Here is a 23,709-nt window from a genome sequence, read left to right on the forward strand (position 1 = left end):
TCCTCCGCCGGCCGGAGCTGCGGCAGCATCATGCAGAGCCCCGCAGGTGACAGCGCCCGGGACACGGCCACACACCGGGGGCAGAGGGCGCGGGAGCTCCTGTGTAGCATATTGGGGGCTGCGCTACTGCTGTGGTAGCGCTATAGATTGCATGGGGGCAGACGCAGAGTTTACATAGTTACACAGTGAGGAGAAAGGGGGCGGTTTTCACTGTTTAGGTTATAAGGTTGGGGGGGCGCAGTTTGGTAAGGTGGAGAATTATGGGGTGCAGAGCGTGGTACTGTGATAAATTATAGGGTGTGTAGAATGGCACTGTGTAGCATTGGGCAAGCGGTGTGTGGCACTATGGAGGATGATGGGGTGCAGAGCGTAACATTGTGTGGGATTATGGGGGTGCAGAGCGTGACATTGTGTAGGTTTAGGGGGTGCAGAGTGTGGCACTGTGTAGGATTAAGGGGTGCGGAGTGTGGCACTGTGTAGGATTATGGGGGTGCAGAGTGTGGCACTGTTTAGGATTATGGGGGTGCAGAGTGTGGCACTGTGTAGGATTATGGGGGTGCAGAGCGTGGCACTGTGTAGGATTATGGGGGTGCAGAGCGTGGCACTGTGTAGGATTATGGGGGTGCAGAGCGTGGCACTGTGGAGAACTAGTGAGTGCTGTGGTACTGGTGTATGATGGGGTGCACAGAGTGGCACTGGAGAGGACGATGGGTGCAGAATGTGGCACTGTTGAGCACTAGGGGGTGCTGCTTTTGTTTGGCAGCGAGCATGCATCACTATTAATAATCTGGTAGTGGGGGTAGCTTCTTCCAGTAATCTGGTGGTGGGGGTAGCATCGTCGGTAATCTGGTGGTTGGGTAGCCTCGTCCTGTAATCTGGTGGTGGGGGTAGCTTCGTCCGGTAATCTGGTGGTGGGGTAGCCTCGTCCAGTAATCTGGTGGTGGGGGTAGCTTCATCCAGTAATCTGGTGGTTGGGGTAGCATCGTCCGTTTATCTGGTGGTAGGGGTAGCCTCGTCCGGTAATCTGGTGGTGGGGGTAGCCTCGTCCGGTAATCTGGTGGTGGGGGTAGCCTCGTCGGTTATCTGGTGGTGGGGGTAGCCTCGTCGGTTATCTGGTGGTGGGGGTAGCCTCGTCGGTTATCTGGTGGTGGGGGTAGCCTCGTCGGTTATCTGGTGGTGGGGGTAGCCTCGTCGGTTATCTGGTGGTGGGGGTAGCCTCGTCGGTTATCTGGTGGTGGGGGTAGCCTCGTCGGTTATCTGGTGGTGGGGGTAGCCTCGTCGGTTATCTGGTGGTGGGGGTAGCCTCGTCGGTTATCTGGTGGTGGGGGTAGCCTCGTCGGTTATCTGGTGGTGGGGGTAGCCTCGTCGGTTATCTGGTGGTGGGGGTAGCCTCGTTGGTTATCTGGTGGTGGGGGTAGCCTCGTTGGTTATCTGGTGGTGGGGGTAGCCTCGTTGGTAATCTGGTGGTGGGGGTAGCCTCGCCGGGATAATCTAGTGGTGCCTCCTGGTAATTGTGGATCAGGAGTGCTACTGATCAGATGTGCCTAGTTGTACTGGGAGCTGACCCAGGGCACCTGCAGAGGGCTCCACCTTCCGCCTCCTCTGTCCGCTTGTTTGTTTACCCCTGTTTATTATTATCCTTGTAAATCTGTTGCTGATTTGGAGACAAGTTTCTATTTATCTTTAAGGGAAATGGAACTAAATATTTTTCCTTGAAAGTGGGGCCATGTTCTTATGGCGCCTCCCAGATGAGGACCCCAGCTTCTGGTTCCAGTTGATACAGAGGTGTCAGATGGAACGTGTGTGAATGGATGTATACAATATGGAATTGGAGGAGCGTAATTCTGCATCGATTGGAGTTTGATATTGGGGGTCAATCATTATTACTCCCCTCCTGTCTTTTTGCTGTCTATATAAACACTTTAATGCTTGTATTTATCAGGCAAGATTGGGGATCACTTATGTCCCTCATATCTGTGCTAATGGGTTTGGTTGTATACAGCCAGGGGTCTGTGTCGTTTTGGAGGTGCCATAATATACCTCAAGGACAAACTTCACTGTGAATTGTCCCAAGAGCTTGCAGCCCTATCTGTGAGCGTGTGCATGGTCCAGTAGTCACGCAAAGGTGACTGAGGATTGTTTGTCTCTGTTCCATCCCTCCATATATATCTCACGGCCTTGGCCACTATTCCCTCCGGATGTCGACAGCGGCTCTTCCGTGCATTTGCTGTTATTGTGAAGGTCACACACAGCTGTAGCTTTACCACTGTCCTGATCCGCTGTGATGGGAGTAGGGTTGGGGCATCTGTTCGCTCCTCCGTTTTTAAGCCTCCGTCATTGATGTGTGGGTGGATCTCCTGGGTCCAGAACACTGCAATTCTGCTGAGAAAGCGAGAGCTGTGTAGTACGAGGGTGTGAGCGCAGGATTCCTGCACATTTAATTATAGATGCCGCCCGGGATCTGCTCAGTGTCATTGTGTTTTCTGGATACAGTGTATGGGGTGGGGGTCCCTCTGATTGCTAGATCATCACTAACCCCCCCCTACCCATTCTCTTCTTTACCTGACATTCATCCTTTTTTGGATATAACCCATTGTCCTGTTCCCCTCGTTTGCTATTTTTGGAGGAGATGGAGCTATCCTGAGCTGGGGTCTTTATCTCCATGGTCTCTGAGGACCTGTATAGGTCGTGTTTGTGATGCTAATGTGAACACTGTGTTGGACTCAGGATGCGTCTTTGGCATATACAGTAAAGGGGGCCCAAAAATCTGATCCAGGGTCCACACTCTTTTCACCGTCTGTGAGCCGGAGAGTCTTACTGCCCCCTTCACTACTTAGGAGATGGGTGGCCTTACCATCTGAACCCATCAGATTATTGGGCAAGAAGTTGTGGCCAAACGTGCTGAGACATTTGCAAATGGAGTTTTCTTTTCTTTTTATTCCCCTGTGTCTTTGGAACGTTCCAAAGTAAAATTTGTGCCAAAAAGCTACAAAACCTTATTTTGGGGGCAACACTGTTTACAAACAGCAGTCAGGACATGATGGGAGTTTTATTAACAGCTGCTTCCATCCCTGTCCTGGTCTGTGGTCAGAGGCGTAGCTAGAGCTTTTGCCGCCCGGGGCTGTTCCTGAGTTTGGCGCCCCCCCCCCCCCCCCGGCTCAATACACACAAAGGTTACCAAAAACGGTTTTCCTGTTTTGTAGAACTTAAACTGGGCCTAATGGTGTCACCCCCACATGCCACACCTGTGACTTAATACCACCACACCATGACCAGGCCACATAGTGACCGAATAATACTACATACAAGGGACAAATACCACAACACCATTTCCAGACCACATATTACCACCACATAGTGACTGAATACTACAATACTGATCAGTAATAAAAAAAAAAACACAATACTATCACCATAAGTGCCAGTATTCACAGGAGATCTGTACTTAGTATGCAGTGTCTGTGTAGAGGTAATACAGAGATCACTGGTGACATTATACACAGGACCTCTATATAGTATACAGTGTATAGTTTCAGCGTATAGGTAACACACTGACTCACCAGTGACGTCTCTAGGTGAAGTCCTTCATCTTTCATCCAGCACAGACCGCCATCATTCCTTCCAGCCAGGACTCGTTTCTGCAGGAAATAACAGTTATCTCGAGCTCCGCTTGCAGAACACATTACTTAATTTTTCACAACTTCTACATTACATCACATGAAGAAAAAAGGTGATATAGTGTCACTCTGCACAGTAACAGGACCGCCCCCCCATTTAAAACAGTATACTCAAAAAATAAAATAAATACATCACTGCAGTAATAATATCCCTTAATTAGCCCCTATGGTAATAATATTCCCCACCCTGGCCCCGTTTCTCATTCCTGGCTCCAGCCATATGTTCTCGCATCCTGCCCTCATGAGTATCCATTCTACCCCATATGATCTCCACATCCTGCCCCACCAGCCTCCATCGTATCCGTCCTGCCCCATGATCCAATCCTGCCCCGTGTCTCCAATCATGCCCCGTATCTACATTCTGCCCATGCCTCAAGTCCTGCCCCCAGTGTGTCCAGCATATTACCCCGATGTTGTCCAGCAATCTGCCCCAGTGTGTCCAGCATATTACCCCCATGTTGTCCAGCAATCTGCCCCAGTGTGTCCAGCATATTACCCCCAGTGTGTCCAGCAATCTGCCCCAGTATGTCCAGCACTGCCCCCAGTGTGTCCAGCAATCTGCCCCAGTGTCCAGCCTTTCCCCAGTGTGTCCAGCAGTCTGCCCCAGTGTGTCCAGCATATTACCCCCAGTGTCCAGCATTGCCCCAGTGTGTCCAGCATATTACCCCCAGTGTGTCCAGCAATCTGCCCCAGTGTCCAGCATTGCCCCAGTGTGTCCAGAAGTCTGCCCCAGGGTCTCCAGCATTGCCTCAGTGTCCAGAAATCTGCCCCAGGGTCTCCAGTATTTCCCCAGTGTGTCCAGCAATCTGCCCCATGGTCTCCTGTATTGCCCCAGTGTGTCCAGCATTCTGCCCCATGGTCTCCAGTATTGCCCCGTTGTATCCAGCAATCTGCCCCATGGTCTCCAGTATTGCCCCAGTATGTCCAGAAGTCTGCCCAGGGTCTCCAGCATTGCCTCAATGTGTCCTGAAATCTGCCCCATGGTCTCCAGTATTCAGTGTGTCCAGCAATCTGCCCCATAGTCTCCTGTATTGCCCCAGTGTGTCCAGCATTCTGCCCCATGGTCTCCAGTATTTCCCCAGTGTGTCCAGCATTCTGCCCCATGGTCTCCAGTATTGCCCCAGTGTGTCCAGCAATCTGCCCCATGGTCTCCTGTATTGCCCCAGTGTGTCCAGCATTCTGCCACATGGTCTCCTGTATTGCCCCAGTGTGTCCAGCATTCTGCCCCATGGTCTCCAGTATTGCCCCAGTGTGTCCAGCAATCTGCCCCATGGTCTCCTGTATTGCCCCAGTGTGTCCAGCAATCTGCCCCATGGTCTCCTGTATTGCCCCAGTGTGTCCAGCATTCTGCCACATGGTCTCCTGTATTGCCCCAGTGTGTCCAGCAATCTGCCCCATGGTCTCCTGTATTGCCCCAGTGTGTCCAGCATTCTGCCACATGGTCTCCTGTATTGCCCCAGTGTGTCCAGCATTCTGCCACATGGTCTCCTGTATTGCCCCAGTGTGTCCAGCATTCTGCCCCATGGTCTCCTGTATTGCCCCAGTGTGTCCAGCAATCTGCCCCATGGTCTCCTGTATTGCCCCAGTGTGTCCAGCAATCTGCCCCATGGTCTCCTGTATTGCCCCAGTGTGTCCAGCAATCTGCCCCATGGTCTCCTGTATTGCCCCAGTGTGTCCAGCATTCTGCCACATGGTCTCCTGTATTGCCCCAGTGTGTCCAGCATTCTGCCACATGGTCTCCTGTATTGCCCCAGTGTGTCCAGCAATCTGCCCCATGGTCTCCAGTATTGCCCCAGTGTGTCCAGCAATCTGCCCCATAGTCTCCTGTATTGCCCCAGTGTGTCCAGCAATCTGCCCCATGGTCTCCAGTATTGCCCCAGTGTGTCCAGCAATCTGCCCCATAGTCTCCTGTATTGCCCCAGTGTGTCCAGCAATCTGCCCCATGGTCTCATGTATTGCCCCAGTGTGTCCAGCAATCTGCCCCATGGTCTCCAGTATTGCCCCAGTGTGTCCAGCAATCTGCCCCATAGTCTCCTGTATTGCCCCAGTGTGTCCAGCAATCTGCCCCATGGTCTCATGTATTGCCCCAGTGTGTCCAGCAATCTGCCCCATGGTCTCATGTATTGCCCCAGTGTGTCCAGCAATCTGCCCCATGGTCTCCAGTATTGCCCCAGTGTGTCCAGCATTGCCCCAGCCCCAGACAGTCAGACATAAAGAAAAAAAAAAAAAAGTAAAATCCTCACCTCTCCCGTTCCCAGCGCAGGTCCGGTGCAGTCAGCGTCTCTCCGGCTCTGCGACGCTCAGGACAGAGAGGCAGAGCGGCGCGCACAGTAGTGACGTCATCGCGCCCTCTGCTCTGAGACGTCGCAGAGTCAGAGGACGCTGCAGCTGCCGGCGCCGCAGGAACCAGGAGAGGTGAGTATAGAGCGGGGGGCGGGGTCCGGTGGTGGGGGGAGCTGGCCCTGGTCGTGGCGGCGGACGGCGCCGCCCGAAGATTTAAAGGGGCGTCTTTTTTTTTTTTTTTTTTCTTCTCCTGCAGCGCCGGTCGTCCCCCGCATTGTGCCGCCCGGGGCGGACCGCACCCCGCTTCCTACGCCACTGTCTGTGGTATTGGCATATTTTGTATGTCTTCTGTTTCTCGGTCATAGGTCTCATCATTGGGTAGGTGGTCCCCATCTCCCACCAGATAAGTTGACCTTGTTTACGCACATTGTCTGTGTGGTTGTGGCGGTCCTGAGCTCATTCCCACGCTATATTGGCAGCATTGCATCTGCAGAGGCTGCCTGTGTGGTACGTTAGATTGGCATTAGATGTGATGTATGGAGGGCAGCCCCAGGAGCTGTTTAGAAAGCTGCCAGTCAGCTTATATTCTTATGCCTGTGCCACACACAGATTTCCTGGCTACGACTTGTTACTGCTGGGCATCTGATGATAGCTGAGCGGCTGCAGCTTGGATGCTGTTGCTTGCAGCGATTAGTGGGTGGAGGATCAGGAAAACGCCGTATCTGACAGCCTGCGATCCTAATCGAGCATCATCACTGTTACTATGGCAACCCCGTGGGATGCATGAGTGATGGGCAGGATGCCTCCTCCTCCGTAGCTCTCGTGGAGACGGGGCGGTTGTGGTCTCTCCTGCAGGTTGGTGTGTGACCCTTTGTCACAGATGGGCCATTGTTTGCCTTTTGTGCTTATTTTACGCCCCTGTGTCTATTGCTGCCTTATAAAACAAGTATATAATACATACAATGCAGCTAACTGTCGGGCACACAAACCTCTTTGTAGTACCCTAATGGTCAGGGCTGGGGCATTTCTCTGGGCACAGGTTAATTCTTAAACTCTTTGCTGTTTGAGCTGCTCATTTTGTGCTTATTTTACATTTTTATTATTTATGTTCCGACAAATACAATTTTCATTATATGCTATAAGGAAGATTTCTTGCAAAAAATAAGAATATTGGATTATTCTTTGCTGGCAAGCTTTAGTAAAAATGGCTGAGGCTGGAATTACTGCAAAGCTTGTGTGGAGATCTGCGGCGGCTGTAGGTGTGGATATTTATGGTGGTGGTTATAGCTTTCTATACAAAAGAAAAAATACAAAAGAAAAAGTTGAGCGGGCACCACCACGATATTAAACTGATTATATGCCCGGTGCTACCTATGCGCCTGGAATATCACATGGTAATGCACATCTATGCTTTCAAAATTTGATATTACAATATTGCATAGTGCATTTTCCGGTGAGACACTTGGCAGAATTTGTATTATTTTTGTATTATTTATATAATGTATATTTTCTTTCTTATTATGCTTAATTTCATTTATTAATATATTTTGCCGGAGCCTTTCCTGCTGATACCTGCTTGTACTAGATAGACTTATTTTGCATGTATATTCACGGAGGCATGTTTTTTTTAGTATTATTTTTCCTTAGGGGTCTGTCTGTTCATTATATCCCCATATCTGGAGGACGTTCACCATATGTGTACAGGCATATGTTTTATGCTGTGTTTTTAATGTTTTTAATGTCGAGCACTGTGTGTTTTTGGGTCTCTAATAAAATTTTCATTATTCTATAGTATTGTGGCTCAGTGTGCACCGTTCTTTTGCGCTTCTTGTTTCTTTCTTTGTGCGTGTTATAGCTTTCATCAGGGAACTGGCACCAGAGGGTCACAATGGGTGTCTGGTGCCAGGGTCCCAGTTCAGGCCAGAGCTGGTGCTAAAACCACAAAACGGTTTCAGAAAGCTGCAAGACATAGAATAGGGCCCCAGTGCCAAATGAGTGTATGGGCCCTTGGCAGTCCAAAATAATGTACGGTAATCCTTTATGTATCCATAGCAGAACTTCTTGCTGCTTTAGAGGTGGAAGTGAGCCCCCTTTCTTCTTGGGCCTCTGTGCGACTGCACATTTTGCCCTAATGGTATGTCTACCCTTGCCCAGGAGGTTAGGAGAGATGTGTGGTGCCAGTTTTGGCAGTGTAGTGTATGGCATGTCCTTGTTTCACATATGGATCTATCCTAAGGCTGATTGACGTGTAATGTAAATGAAATCATTTCTAGTAGGTGCCCTGTGCCGCCCGGTAGTGCCACCTTGCTGCAGTGCACCTATGTCTGTGCCAGGAGGCAGAAGGTCATCAGTTGGCTCACGCAGGTAATCCCCCACCTCACCACACTTCCATTTCTTTTGCTTTTCCATATACAAGTGCTTCTCACAAAATTAGAATATCATCAAAAAGTTAATTTATTTCAGTTCTTCAATACAAAAAGTGAAACTCATATATAGAGTCATTACAAACAGTGATCTATTTCACTTGTTTTTCTGTTAATGTTGATGATTATGGCTTATAGACAATGAAAACCCAAAAGTCATTATCTCAGTAAATTAGAATACTTTGTAACACCAGGTTGAAAAATGATTTTAAAATCCGAAATGTTGGCCTACTGAAATGTATGTTCAGTAAATGCACTCAATACTTGGTCGGGGTGCCTTTTGCATCAATTGCTGCATCAATGCGGCGTGGCATTGGGGCAATCAGCCTGTGGCACTACTGAGGGGTTATGGAAGCCCAGGTTCCTTTGATAGCAGCCTTCACCTCGTCTGCATTGTTGGGTCTGGTGTCTCTCATCTTAAAGTCAGCGCAGCCATCTACCAGGAATTTTTAGAGCACTTCCCAAGCTTTTTGGAGATGGAAATTTCATTTTCCAGCAGGACTTGGCACCTGTCCACACTGCCAAAAGTACCAATACCTGGTTTAAAAACAACAGTATCACTGTGCTTGATTGGCCAGCAAACTCGCCTAACCTTAACCCCATAGAGAATCTGTTGTCAAAAGGAAGATGAGAGACACCAGACCCAACAATTAAGACGATCTGAATGCTGCTATCAAAGCAACCTGGGCTTCCATAACCCCTCAGCAGTGCCACAGGCTGATCGCCTCCATGCCACGCTGCATTGATGCAGTAATTGATGCAAGAGGAGCCCTGACCAAGGATTGAGCGCATTTACTGAACATACATTTCAGTAGGCCAACATTTCGGATTTTAAAATCATTTTTCAAGCTGGTGTTATAAAGTATTCCAATTTATTGAGATAATGACTTTTGGGTTTTCATTGGCTGTAAGCCATAATCATCAACGTTAACAGAAATAAACACTTGAAATAGATCACTCTGTTTGTAATGACTCTATATAATAGGAGTTTCACTTTTTGTATTGAAGAACTGAAATAAATTAACTTCTTGATATTCTAATTTAGTGAGAAGCACATGTAATACTTTTGGATTAAAGTCTCTGTCCCTTTTCCCTCTCTACAGGCGAACATCCCCTCCTGTATCAATGAGGGATCCGTACGGGACGTCCTCTGTCAGCAGCAGCACATCCAGCTCCTATAAAGGAAGTGACAGCAGCCCTGCATCCAGGTAACTATAGACGGGCAGTCACCTGTCACTTTAACATTGTGTTTTTCTAAACAGCTGATCAACCTAAAAATAGTCTCTAGTTACATCCAAAGCTGCATTCATAATTCTGCTGGCTGCCATTTAAAGGGATCTTAGTAGCCCACAACTGATCTAATCCATGTTAGCTCACTGTAATACAGATTAATTCTGTATGTTTTGGATTTTTTAAGTCCTTTATTCCATTCCTGAGTAATCAACTTTCCAATTATTATGTAAATGTGGAGACTCTTCCCTGCCCTTAAGGGTGTTCTCACCTTTTTCCCACCTGTAGCCATCCTCCAGTCATCGAATGACAGGTCAGTTGCCTGGTTTCGCCCCTGGAGATCTTGTTCAGGTGCTCTCATTCCCGGTCATCGGGACTTAATTGCGCATACACCACCGAAAGGAATGGCTGCACCCGCACGACATCTTCGGTGGGGAAGTCAGGTAACTCAGACTGGAGTCACCTGTCGGTCATCAACCAGAGAATGGCAGTACGCAGAGAGGAAGGCCGGAGAGCTGTAAAAGCAGAGCCCCTGCACTTGCGGCTCATTTACATAAAAATTGGAAAAGCAGTTATTCAGGAATGGAATAATGGATTGCTAGAACCAAGATATGGAAATAAATCTACATTACCGCTGTCAGATTAGATCAATTGGGGGTAATAAAACCTGCTGGCAGTTTCCCTTAAAGACCAAAGGTGACAAACCCCACAGAGTATAAGTGCAATAATGTAATTTGTATTATATTGAAAGGGGAATCTCTATATCTCCAGGGTCCCCATTATCGGGGGCCACGGCACAGGCAAAATGTGCTGATCTGCAGTCCCAGGCACAGCTGTACATACAGGAGAGCTGCCGGCCATGTGTGCAGACACTGAACTAGCAGGGTCTACTTGACATGTGAGATGCTGCAGCTAGAAAACTAAAAGAATTGTGACTGCATCTTTGGATGTGACTAGAGTGTAAATCAGAATGCTGTTCTGGATCAGAAGCATTGCATGGCACCTATATACAAATGCAGAATATTATACAGGTACTTAGTGGCAATTCTCAAGACAGTAGGATTATATTTGTGACATTTTTGTTTGCTTTCTTAGACGCTCAAATAAATACAGTCTATGCAGTGAAAATCATGGAATCAAGCCACCCACCCCCGAGCAATACCTCACCCCCCTGCAGCAGAAAGAGGTCTGCATCCGCCACCTGAGGGCAAGGCTAAAAGATATGCAGGACGCCCTGCAGGAGAGGTGAGGCTAGATATCTGCTCCAATGTCCTCTTGCCTGCTCAATGTACAAAGATCTGCTCTCCAGATTGCTGCCATATCCGCATAATGTGTCATCCTTAAGCCCCCGTCACACAAAGCGAGATCGCTAGCGAGATCGCTGCTGAGTCACAAGGCCCCTGCTGTGAGATCGCTGGTCGTGTCGGAATGGCCTGGACCTTTTTTTGATCGTTGAGGTCCCACTGGGTAGCACACATCGCTGTGTTTGACACCTTACCAACGACCTCATGACAGGACGTCCCTCATTGAGGTCTGTGAATCGTCATGAAATAGCTGCCATGTGACATCTTTGTACAGGTCGCTACAGGTCGCCGCATCGCTGCTGCGTCGTTGGGGAGATCTCACAGTTTGACATCTCACCAGCGACCACATAGTGACGCAGCAACGATCCCTGACAGGTCGTATCGTTGTTGGGATCGCTTTAGCGTCGCTAAGTGTGACGGGGCCTTTACCGTCGTCACATGACTGCACCACTGAGCTCACTATGGGTACAATTTAAAAAAAAAAAAAAAAAGGGTCAAGCTGTTGAAAGTATTAGGTCAAGAAAATGTTCAGCCACTAGGTATAAAGAAAAATGTTGTGAAAGTGTGCAGTGCGCACACTGTCAGGATTCACTCTTTCTCCAGATAATGGGTGGTCACTTGACTGGAAACATGCGATTTGAATAGTTGTGGTCACATGCCAACTAGAATCTAATCTGCACATTCACACTGGAGAATAGAGGGAATCCTGACAGTGTGTGCCCTGTATTCACACACAGTGTGTGCCCTGTATTCACACACAGTGACTACAGGAATTTCTGCTGAGCTCCGAAAAGTTCTCTAATTTAGTTTTAGTATTAATTCTTTTGAACTGATCATAAAGGTAGCCTACCAGAGAAAATATACTTTGAAGACGTGGCTGGGGACCATAGCCAGAGAACAGACTAGTCATATCCGGGTCTTTCCAGCGCTCCAAGAGGTGATTTTACAGGTCTCTCCCTATGTACATAAGAGGAAGATACCTGTCAGTCACCTAAGTGACATCAGGGCGTTACTACCCTTACTAGTGTATGCGGCCTGGTGAGCAGAAACAAAGAGGAGGGGCCTGGACTGTGTGAGATATGCCAGCAGTGTGTCTCACCCAGTCCAGGCCTCCCCCTTTGCTTCTGCTCATCTGCTCCAGGGCAGGGATGTCGCTAGTCAGTTACATTCGGGGCCTGAGCCCTGGATCAAAAGCATGATGCTCCGAACCTCCTGAGGGCACGTTCTTCCAGAGCAGCCTGACAGCCGTGCTGCCTTTCCTGACTGCTCTCTTGTACCTGGGAGCACAACACATAGAAGTGACCGCTACGGCAAGGGTCTGTTCTCCACGCTGGAGAGCAGCTACACAAGCGCCAGGAGCAGCTGCAGGGCTACACTCACTGCTCTGCTCGGCTGCTGCACTCACTGCTCTGCTCGGCTGCTGCACTCACTGCTCTGCTCGGCTGCTGCACTCACTGCTCTGCTCGGCTGCTGCACTCACTGCTCTGCTCGGCTGCTGCACTCACTGCTCTGCTCGGCTGCTGCACTCACTGCTCTGCTCGGCTGCTGCACTCACTGCTCTGCTCGGCTGCTGCACTCACTGCTCTGCTCGGCTGCTGCACTCACTGCTCTGCTCGGCTGCTGCACTCTGCTCTGCTTGGCTGCTGCCGCACTCACTGCTCTGTTCCGGCTTCTGCTGCACTCACTGCTCTGCTCGGCTGCTGCTGTACTCACTGCTCTGTTCCGGCTGCTGCTGCACTCACTGCTTTGCTCGGCTGCTGCTGCACTCACTGCTTTGCTCGGCTGCTGCTGCACTCACTGCTTTGCTTGGCTGCTGCTGCACTCACTGCTCTGCTCGGCTGCTGCTGTACTCACTGCTCTGTTCCGGCTGCTGCTGCACTCACTGCTCTGTTCCGGCTGCTGCTGCACTCACTGCTCTGCTCGGCTGCTGCTGCACTCACTGCTTTGCTCGGCTGCTGCTGCACTCACTGCTTTGCTCGGCTGCTGCTGCACTCACTGCTTTGCTCGGCTGCTGCTGCACTCACTGCCCTGCTCGGCTGCTGTCTCCAGGATGAAGAAGCCTCCTCTCTGCTGCCCACCTTTAAGGTACCTTCACACTGAACAACTTAACAACGATATCGCTAGCGATCCGTGATGTTGCAGCGTCCTGGATAGCGATATCGTTATGTTTGACACGCAGCAGCGATCAGGATCCTGCTGTGACATCGCTGGTCGGAGCTAGAAGGCCAGAACTTTATTTCGTCGCTGGATCACCCGCTGACATCGCTGAATCGGCGTGTGTGACGCCGATCCAGCGATGTCTTCACTGGTAACCAGGGTAAACATCGGGTTACTAAGCGCAGGGCCGCGCTTAGTAACCCGATATTTACCCTGGTTACCATTGTAAATGTAAAAAAAACCCAAACACTACATACTTACATTCCGGTGTCTGTTGTGTCCCCCGGCGTCAGCTTCCCGCACTGACTGTGAGCGCCGGCCAGCCGTAAAGCACAGCGGTGACGTCACCGCTGTGCTCTGCTTTACAGCCGGCCCTCACAGTCAGTGCGGGAAGCTGACGCCGGGGGACGCGACAGACACCGGAATGTAAGTATGTAGTGTTAGTTTTTTTTTTAACATTTACAATGGTAACCAGGGTAAATATCGGGTTACTGGTTACCCGGGGACCTCGGCATCGTTGGTCGCTGGAGAGCTGTCTGTGTGACAGCTCTCCAGCGACCACACAACGGCTAAACAGCGACACTGCAGAGATCGGCATCGTTGTCTATATCGCTGCAGCGTCGCTTAATGTGAAGGTACCTTTAGAGCAGGATGGGGTATACTAATCCCCTGCCCCCTATTCAGCACTATTGCTTCTCACCAACCACACAGCAATTATTACAACTCCCGCTCCTGCCTTTCCAGCACATCTAGTAGTCGGCAAACAGGAGGGGGAGGGGAGCAGTCTGCTGTGCAGGGAGCTGCACATGGAGCACTTAGTGAGGGTCTTGTGCCTCCTACCGCATTGCATGAGACTGAGGATGCATGATAGGTGCCCAGTCCTCTGCACAGTGTACATGTGTATGATATAAGCACAGTACATGTAATGTGTATGTCTAATAACTGTGCCGTGTACTGCATGTTTGTGGCTGTGAATTTGTGCACTGCAATTCCTATATGTGTGCATTTGTGTTTATAGCGTATAGCTGAATTTGTGTGTTTGAAATAGGCTGTATGTGGGTATGTGCACACATTAAGTATTTGCTGCAGACATTTTCACATCAAAACGTGTCTTGTGACAGGAAAATATATATATGAAATGCATACGGCTTTACCTCATTTTTTACTTGCATTTTTTATTTGTTTTTTTTTACTTGCTTTTCCTTCCTCCAATGTATTGCATAGGGTGAAAAACACTGAAAGAATTGATATGCTGCAGATTTGAAACCGCTTCAAATCTGCAAGGCAAAACTAAGCAACGTGTGCATGAGATGTCAGGAATCTCATTCACTTAGTTGGTACTAAGAAATGCTGCATTTTTTGCTGCAAAAACACAGGAAATACTTAAAGAATAAAGAAAATATATATACAGGTGGCTCAAGGTGTCAAGAGGATAATTTCCTGCTGCGAATAAACAATCACCACAAAAATTGTAATACAGTATAAAATAAAGGAAAAATAATTGCGCTGATAAAAAGCCAATGGAATAAAAATAAATATATTTACAGTACAGACCAAAAGTTTGGACACACCTTCTCATTTAAAGATTTTTCTGTATTTTCATGACTATAAAAATTGTACATTCACACTGAAGGCATTAAAACTATGAATTAATACATGTGGAATTATATACTTAACAAAAAAGTGTGAAACAACTGAAAATATGTCTTATATTCTAGGTTCTTCAAAGTGGCCACCTTTTGCTTTGATGACTGCTTTGCACACTCTTGGCATTCTCTTGATGAGCTTCAAGAGGTAGTCACCGGGAATGGTTTTCACTTAACAGGTGTGCCCTGTCAGGTTTAATATGTGGGATTTCTTGCCTTATAAATGGGGTTGGGACCATCAGTTGTGTTGTGCAGAAGTCTGGAGGATACATAGCTGATAGTCCTACTGAATAGACTGTTAGAATTTGTATTATGGCAAGAAAAAAGCAGCTAAGTAAAAACGAGTGGCCATCATTACTTTAAGAAATAAAGGTCAGTCAGTCCGAAAAATTGGGCAAACTTTGAAAGTGTCCCCAAGTGCAGTGGCAAAAACCATCAAGCTCTATAAAGAAAGTGGCTCACATGAGGACCGCCCCAGGAAAGGAAGACCAAGAGTCACCTCTGCTTCTGAGGATAAGTTTATCTGAGTCACCAGCCTCAGAAATCGCATGTTAACAGCAGCTCAGATTAGAGACCAGGTCAATGCCACACAGCGTTCTAGCAGCAGACACATCTCTACAACAACTGTTAAGAGGAGACTTTGTGCAGCAGGCCTTCATGGTAAAATAGCTGCTAGGAAACCACTGCTAAGGACAGGCAACAAGCAGAAGAGACTTGTTTGGGCTAAAGAACACAAGGAATGGACATTAGACCAGTGGAAATCTGTGCTTTGGTCTGATGAGTCCAAATTTGAGATCTTTGGTTCCAACCACCGCATCTTTGTGCGACGTAGAAAAGGTAAACGGATGAACTCCACATGCCTGGTTCCCACTGTGAAGCATGGCGGATTTGGTGTGATGGTGTGGGGGTGCTTTGCTGGTGATACTGTTGGGGATTTATTCAAAATTGAAGGCATACTGAACCAGCATGGCTACCACAGCATCTTGCAGCGGCATGCTAAATCCGGTTTGCGTTTAGTTGGATCATCATTTATTTTTCAACAGGACAATGACCCCAAACACACCTCCAGGCTGTGTAAGGGCTATTTGACCAAGAAGGAGAGTGATGGGGTGCTACTCCATCCACAGTCACCAGACCTGAACCCAATCGAGATGGTGAAGGCAAAAGGGCCTACAATTGCTAAGCTTCTCTGGGAACTCCTTCAAGATTGTTGGAAGACCATTCCCGGTGACTACCTCTTGAAGCTCATCAAGAGCATGCCAAGAGTGTGCAAAGCAGTCATCAAAGCAAAAGGTGGCTACTTTGAAGAACCTAGAAGATAAGACAAGCTACTCCGTTTGTAAACTCCAGTGGGAGGCAGGATCCTGTGTCCTAGTAACCAGACGCCGCGCGGTGTGAGGACAGTGAAAGCTGCTCGTCTGGAGGACTTTCGCGGTGCAGTGAATCACGTGACAGCCCGCGTAACTGGAGTGTGTGTACGGATTGCGGTAAGGACCACCTTCGTCACGAAGGTCCTCCAGACGAGCTGCTTTCACTGTCCTCACACCGCGCGGCGTCTGGTTACTAGGACACAGGATCCCACCTCCTACTAGAGTTTACAGACGGAGTAGCTGCCACCGGCCAGGGCAGCTCTCCGGCACCATTTTAAAGACTTCACCTACTCTACTTACTTCGCTTTGGAGCATCAGGAAATCGCCAACTTCCATGATTATCTTGCTGGTGATAAGGAATTGACTTATCTTTACACAACATAGACTGCTTATCCTTAGCGCATGTGTCCAACACTAGTTGCTGGAAGATAAATACTTAAAGTACCACTCCAGCTTTTCTTTTTTAAGTCACCGCTGGAGTGCTGCTTTAACCCCTTCTCCCCCGGAGCTTTTTCCGTTTCTTCATTTTCGTTTTTCGCTCCCCTCCTTCCCAGAGCCATAACTTTTTTATTTTTCCGTCAATATGGCAATGTGAGGGCTTATTTTTTGCGGGACGAGATGTACTTTTGAACGATACCATTGGTTTTACCATGCCATGTAACAGAAAATGGGAAAAAAATTCCAAGTGTGATGAAATTGCAAAAAAAGTGCAATCTCACACTTGTTTTTTGTTTGGCTTTTTTGGTAGATTCACCAAATGCTAAAACTAACCTGCCATTATGATTCTCCAGGCCATTACGATTTCATAGACACCTAACATGTCTAGGTTATTTTTTTATCTAAGTGGTGAAAAAAAATTCCAAAGTTTGCTAAAAAAAAACAACAAATTGCGCGATTTTCCGATACCCGTAGCGTCTCCAATTTTCGTGATCTGGATCGGGTGAGGGCTTATTTTTTGTGTGCCGTGCTGGCATTTTTAATAATACCATTTTGGTGTAGATACGTTCTTTTGATCGCCCGTTATTGCATTTTAATGCAGTGTCGCGGCGACCAAAAAAACGTAATTTTGGCGTTTTTTTTTCTCGCTACGCCATTTAGCTGTCAGGTTAATCCATTGTTTTTATTGATCGGGCGATTCTGAACGCGGCGATACCAAATATGTGTATCTTTGATTTTTTGTTTTATTTTGATTGGGGCGAAAAGGGGGTGATTTGAACTTTTATATATATATATATGGGAAATCCACGAAAAAAACGCAAAATTAATGAACAGGTTCATTATTTTTCCGCAATGCGTTTTTCATGCGGAAAAACGCACATCATGTGCACAGAAATTGCGGATTCCATTATAAATGATGGGATGCTTAACGTATGCAGATTATTTGCGGTTTTATAGTGTTTTTATAAAAAAAACGCAAATAATCTGCAACGTGTGCACATAGCCTAACTCTGTATGTAACCCCTTTCTCATGTACAGCACCATAGAATTAATGGTGCTATATAAATAATAATAACTAGAAATGAGCAAATTTGATTGGGTCAGGGCTTATTCGGCAAGCTATAGCGCTTACCGAATAAGCTGCAGAGGGAACCCGGATACCTGGTTCGCTCCAATGATCAGCTGTTCGGCTCCGCAGCTGCATGTGTTGCGGCTGTGTGACACTCACAACACATGCATGGAGAGCCCAACAAACTCCTATGGATGCCCAAGTTACAGTGGAAAACAATATCATAGTCATAGAAAATAAGCCTCCACCTATATCTTCACATAATAATTTCTTCCATACAATTAAAAAAAAAATCTGCACAGTCTGTACACAGTCCTAATCACCTGGAAAATGTATTCAACAGGTTATTTAGTTTGAACAGTAAAAAAAAAAAAAAAATTGAGATTATATATGTCTATATATCTCTACTATATAATTGTCTAGGGGTCACTTCCGTCTGTCTGTCTTTCTGTCACTTATATTCATTGGTCGCGGCCTCTGTCTGTCATGGAAATCCCAGTCGTTGATTGGTCGTGGCAAAACGCCCACGACCATTGCCACGACCAATCAGCTACGGGCGCAGTCCGGCGGCAACATGGCCGCTCCTTCCTCCCCGCAGTCAGTGCCCGCTCCGTACTCTCCTCCAGTCAGCCCTCATACAGGGTTAATGCCAGCGTTACCGGAGCGCGGTGTAACGCACTCTGGTTACGCAGCTATTAATCCTGTGTGACCAACTTTTCACTATTGATGATGCGTATGCAGCATCAATAGTAAAAAAGATGTACTGTTACAAATAATAATAATAAAGAAAACGTTATTCTCACCCTCTGACGTGTCGTCTTGTCCTCGGCAGTGCAAGCGGCAGGTTCCGGTGCTAAGGAGGCTATGCGACAAGGACCTGCCATGACGTCACGGTCATGTGACTGCGACGTCATCACTGGTCCTGCGCTCATACCAAGCCTGGGACCGGAAGCTGCCGCGCGCACCACACACAGGCGACAGAACTACAAGGGGCCCTCAGATGGTGAGTATATGTTTAGTTTTTAACCTGTTACATACGTGGCTGGGCAATATACTACGTGGCTGGGCAATATACTACGTGGCTGGGCAATATACTACGTGGCTGGGCAATATACTACGTGGCTGGGCAATATACTACGTGGCTGGGCAATATACTACGTGGCTGGGCAATATACTACGTGGCTGAGCAATATAGTACGTGGCTGGCCAATATACTACGTGACTGGGCAGTATACTATGTGGCTCTGTACTGTATACTACGTGGCTGGGCAATATACTACGTGGCTGGGCAATATACTACTTGGCTCTGTGCTGTATACTACGTGGCTGGGCAATATACTACGTGGCTGGGCAATATACTACGTGACTGGCCAATATACTACGTGACTGGGCAGTATACTACGTGGCTCTGTGCTGTATACTACGTGGCTCTGTGCTGTATACTACGTGGCTCTGTGCTGTATACTACGTGGCTGGGCAATATACTACGTGGCTGGGCAATATACTACGTGGCTGGGCAATATACTACTTGGCTCTGTGCTGTATACTACGTCACTGGGCAATATACTACGTCACTGGGCAATATACTACGAGACTGGGCAATATACTACGTGGCTGGGCAATATACTACGTGGCTCTGTGCTGTATACTACGTAGCTGGGCAATATACTACGTGGCTCTGCTGTATACTACGTGGCTGGGCAATATACTATGTGACTGGCCAATATACTATGTGACTGGGCAGTATACTACGTGGCTCTGTGCTGTATACTACGTGGCTCTGTGCTGTATACTACGTGCCTGGGCAATATACTACGTGGCTGGGCAATATACTACGTGGCTGGACAATATACTACATGACTGGGCAATATACTACATGACTGGGCAATATACTACGTGGCTGGGCAATATACTACATGGCTGGGCAATATACTACGTGGCTGGGCAATATACTACGTGGCTGAGCAATATAGTACGTGGCTGGCCAATATACTACGTGACTGGGCAGTATACTATGTGGCTCTGTACTGTATACTACGTGGCTGGGCAATATACTACGTGGCTGGGCAATATACTACTTGGCTCTGTGCTGTATACTACGTGGCTGGGCAATATACTACGTGGCTGGGCAATATACTACGTGACTGGGCAGTATACTACGTGGCTCTGTGCTGTATACTACGTGGCTCTGTGCTGTATACTACGTGGCTCTGTGCTGTATACTACGTGGCTGGGCAATATACTACGTGGCTGGGCAATATACTACGTGGCTGGGCAATATACTACTTGGCTCTGTGCTGTATACTACGTCGCTGGGCAATATACTACGTCACTGGGCAATATACTACGAGACTGGGCAATATATTATGTGGCTCTTTGCTGTATACTACGTGGCTGGGAAATATACTACGTGGCTGGGCAATATACTACGTGGCTGGGCAATATACTACTTGGCTCTGTGCTGTATACTACGTCGCTGGGCAATATACTACGTCACTGGGCAATATACTACGAGACTGGGCAATATACTATGTGGCTCTGTGCTGTATACTACGTGGCTGGGCAATATACTACGTGGCTGGGCAATATACTACGTGGCTGGGCAATATACTACGTGGCTGGGCAATATACTACGTGACTGGGCAATATACTACGTGACTGGGCAATATACTACTTGGCTCTATGCTGTATACTACGTAGCTGGGCAATATACTACGTGGCTCTGCTGTATACTACGTGGCTGGGCAATATACTATGTGACTGGCCAATATACTATGTGACTGGGCAGTATACTATGTGGCTCTGTGCTGTATACTACGTGACTCTGTGCTGTATACTACGTGGCTGGGCAATATACTACATGGCTGGGCAATATACTACGTGGCTGGGCAATATACTACGTGGCTGGGCAATATACTACATGGCTGGGCAATATACTACGTGACTGGGCAATATACTACTTGGCTCTGTGCTGTATACTACGTGGCTGGGCAATATACTACATAGCTGGGCAATATACTACATAGCTGGGCAATATACTACGTGGACATGCATACTCTAGAATACCCGATGCATTAGAATCGGGCCACCATCTAGTATCTTTATATTTGTGGTGCTAAAAAAAATTTTTTTATGAACATTACATCATTTCTATGTGTGTTTAAAACAGCGACAAAGCATAATATACCAGGTCAGTGATAAAATATAAATATCAAGGCTGCTAAAAAGCGGAGAGGCTAAAGTATCTATATTAAATAAAAATCTGGGGGACATTTTTTAGACTTTGATTTTTCTTTCTTACTGAAATGCATGTATTTGGAGGTAAAAATGTGTTTTTGAAATTTGGTTTTATTAAAGATTTAACACCATTTGGCTTTTCCAGGCTCTTTGTTTCGCTGCACATTCAACTTTGATGTGATCTGTCGTCATAAATCAGCTGAGAGGAGCTAAAAATCACAGATCAGAGTTACAAATTCTCTTTTGTCAGACCCTCAGAATGAGCTTACTGAAGGATTCTCAGTTAACCCATTCTGCAATAAACAGCAACACAGAGGCACTTGTTGGCAAACAATGTTTCAAGAAACCCAGTTATAAAAATGATTTTTACCCATATGACATGCAGTTAAATAAAAAAAATAATAAAAAAAACTGTCCCCAAAGTTGGACAACCCTTTTAAGTCCTTTCTAGGCTTGGTCATTAAGGAGATAAGACTGCCAACTAACTTTTTCTTGCTTTGCTGTGTTCTTTCCTCTACTCTTTAGAGACACAGAGGTTGATGAGCTGAGGTCTCAGCTCGGTCGGATGCAGGAAGACTGGATAGAAGAAGAGTGTCACCGAGTGGAGGCGCAATTAGCGTTGAAAGCTGCTCAGCGAGAGATTCAGCAGCTACGTGAGGTCATGGACGGCGTCCGTGGCCGCCTGGGCGATGGAGATATGGGCATGCAGAAATACTTTACTGACATCAATATTCAGAACCGAAAGCTGGAGACTCTCCTGCAGAACATGGAGCTGGCACATGATGGCTCTGTACCAGGCGCAGAAGGTGGAGGCTCTACCGGGGATTCACCAGCTCGCTCTCTCACCCGTAGCTCAACGTACACCAAACTGAGCGAGCCTCCTGTCGGAGATCGCCACTCTCAGGACACTGGAGATAGCGGGTATGCCGCCCCAGATGACAGCAGTGCTGTGTCCTCTGGCCCAGAGTTCTACCTGGGCGAAGGCCCTTTATGTCTTACCGTGCAGCCCCCGCCATTGTGTGCAGAGGCGGCTGTCCAGGCCAGCAGCGTCAGTGATTGCGGAGTGCAGACAGATGAAGCTGCGGGCACCCCAGAGCCTGATTCTATATTTGAGAAAGTGCTCCAGTCACAGGCTGCAGTCAGTCCCACCACCAAGGACCCCATAGAGCCAGAATGTGCAAGCGCTGACTCGAGCTGTGTGGTTCTGGTAACAGATGGCATCGTCAATGCAGAGAATGCAGAAGGCGAGGATCCTGATGCTCCTCTTAGTTACTGGAGTCGACATTTTGTCGTGGACCTACTGGCTGTACTGATCCCTGTGGTACCTACGGTAGCCTGGTTGTGTCGCGCACAGAGGCGTCAAGGACAGCCGGTATATAACATCAGCTCCTTGATGCGCGGCTGCTGCTCTGTGGCCCTGCACTCAATCCGTAGGATTAGTTGTCGCCCAGTCAGTGCCTCCACCAGCCAGCCCTAACCCTGGTGACTGCTGCTGGACATTTTACTTAGCACTTTGTAGAACTCTGGAGGGGAGGGGGTGGCTTAAAAGGGATGGATGTCCTCCTCCTGGAGGTCAGTGGGTAGACTATCTGCCAACCACTTGCGTTCTGCAAGAGAAACACTCTTTGTATGCTAATGCTATGGTCCACTTCCCTGAAATCAGGATGGGTATGTCTGCTTATCCAGAGTCTGGGGGTCATTGTGCCAGTCTGACACTGGCCTGCATGGGGCACGGTCTGCTGCGGTCAGTTGTGTATATACCTCCAGAGCTGATAAGTAGATGCTGCTCATCTGTCCTTCCTCCCGTCTCATCTACCTGCACTAGGTCCTCCAGTAGCTCCACCATTGGGAGTGATCACCACATGTACAGGAATTCTCCATGTAAACTGTGTACTTGCTTGTGATGACGTGTGTTCTATCGCCCTATATGACCTGATGGAGTGCGTGGCTATTGAATGTACTATGTACATATATGTTGTATGTGCGAACTAGTGCTGTGTATACATGCCCCGGGCCGGTCCTGACTACACTTGTCCTAGTCTCTCGTCTTCACTTTGATTGCTTGTGCCCCATGTTTCCCCCAAATCCTTACCTTTTCCTTGCTGCTGACTCCATGCTCTGGCTTTGCTGCTGCCTTTTTTTTTTCCCTTAATGTGACTTTGCAAAGTGGTATGACCCCAATCAAGCGCTCTCTCAACTTCCATCCCTTTAAGAGGGTGTCAGAGTTGCTCTCCTATGTCCCATGTTCCAAACCTGCAGCTACCTCCCTTGTGTGTGCACAAGCCTCGCAGTGTCGGATGAATGGTGGGATTTGACCTTACAACAATCATGCTGTTACATTGTGGTCTGCAGACCTTTTGGCTGGGCAGACGCTGGCACGTTGCAGGAACACGCTGCTAAGCACTGCCACCATCTCTGCCACCCTTCGCTCCTGTTTATAAGCTAGCACTCGGGGTAGAAAGCTGTGCTCCCCCTTTATTTTGCTCCCTCGTCTTTGGGAGCTGTAGTGTGTGTGTGCTGGTCACTCATACCGCAGTGTATTTAATGCTCGCTAGGGGGCGTTGATGAGTTTGAGCACAGACTCCGCGGGGACTGGCCTCATATTTTTCAGCACTTAGAAACCGTTTTCTTTGCACTTACCAGATCCCCTTAATTTCCTGGGAGTGAGTGACCAATGACACCCGGCACGTGGTCCCATTACTCCCTCCCAATAAGCTTTGCGGACAGGAAATAGTAACTAATGTCGGAATGAAATCACTGATGCTATAAATCTATATATACATAGAGAGAACTATATTTTTTGATGTTGCTTGTCATTTGTTGTCCGTCCTGCTGAATGTATTAAACTGGCCTGAGCCACATCAACAGCCAAGTC

At 47.8% G+C, this 23,709-nt stretch overlaps 1 protein-coding gene across 3 annotated transcripts; it reads left to right on the forward strand.

Annotated features, from left to right (window-relative positions):
• On the forward strand, positions 1-23,706 carry SNPH (syntaphilin). Of its 3 annotated transcripts, none has more exons than XM_069751038.1 (5): positions 1-46; positions 8,234-8,324; positions 9,487-9,591; positions 10,709-10,858; positions 21,360-23,706. In XM_069751038.1, the coding sequence occupies exons 1-5, from the start codon at positions 31-33 to the stop codon at positions 22,309-22,311; spliced, it is 1,314 nt and encodes a 437-aa protein (XP_069607139.1). In that variant the 5' UTR covers positions 1-30; the 3' UTR covers positions 22,312-23,706. The 3 variants fall into 3 exon arrangements, with proteins under 3 accessions (XP_069607139.1, XP_069607140.1, XP_069607138.1); XM_069751039.1 differs by having other exon boundaries at positions 19-46; positions 8,237-8,324; XM_069751037.1 differs by lacking the exon at positions 1-46 and having other exon boundaries at positions 6,214-8,324.
• The last annotated feature ends 3 nt before the right edge of the window (positions 23,707-23,709 follow it).

This window comes from Ranitomeya imitator, chromosome 2, assembly GCF_032444005.1.
Source record: "Ranitomeya imitator isolate aRanImi1 chromosome 2, aRanImi1.pri, whole genome shotgun sequence".
Lineage (NCBI taxonomy): Eukaryota > Metazoa > Chordata > Amphibia > Anura > Dendrobatidae > Ranitomeya > Ranitomeya imitator.

Coding starts and splice junctions, on each gene's coding strand:
- SNPH (XM_069751038.1), top strand. Junction 8,325..9,486: donor TCATCAGTTGGCTCACGCAG/GTAATCCCCCAC, acceptor CCCTCTCTACAG/GCGAACATCCCCTCCTGTAT. Junction 9,592..10,708: donor GACAGCAGCCCTGCATCCAG/GTAACTATAGAC, acceptor TTGCTTTCTTAG/ACGCTCAAATAAATACAGTC.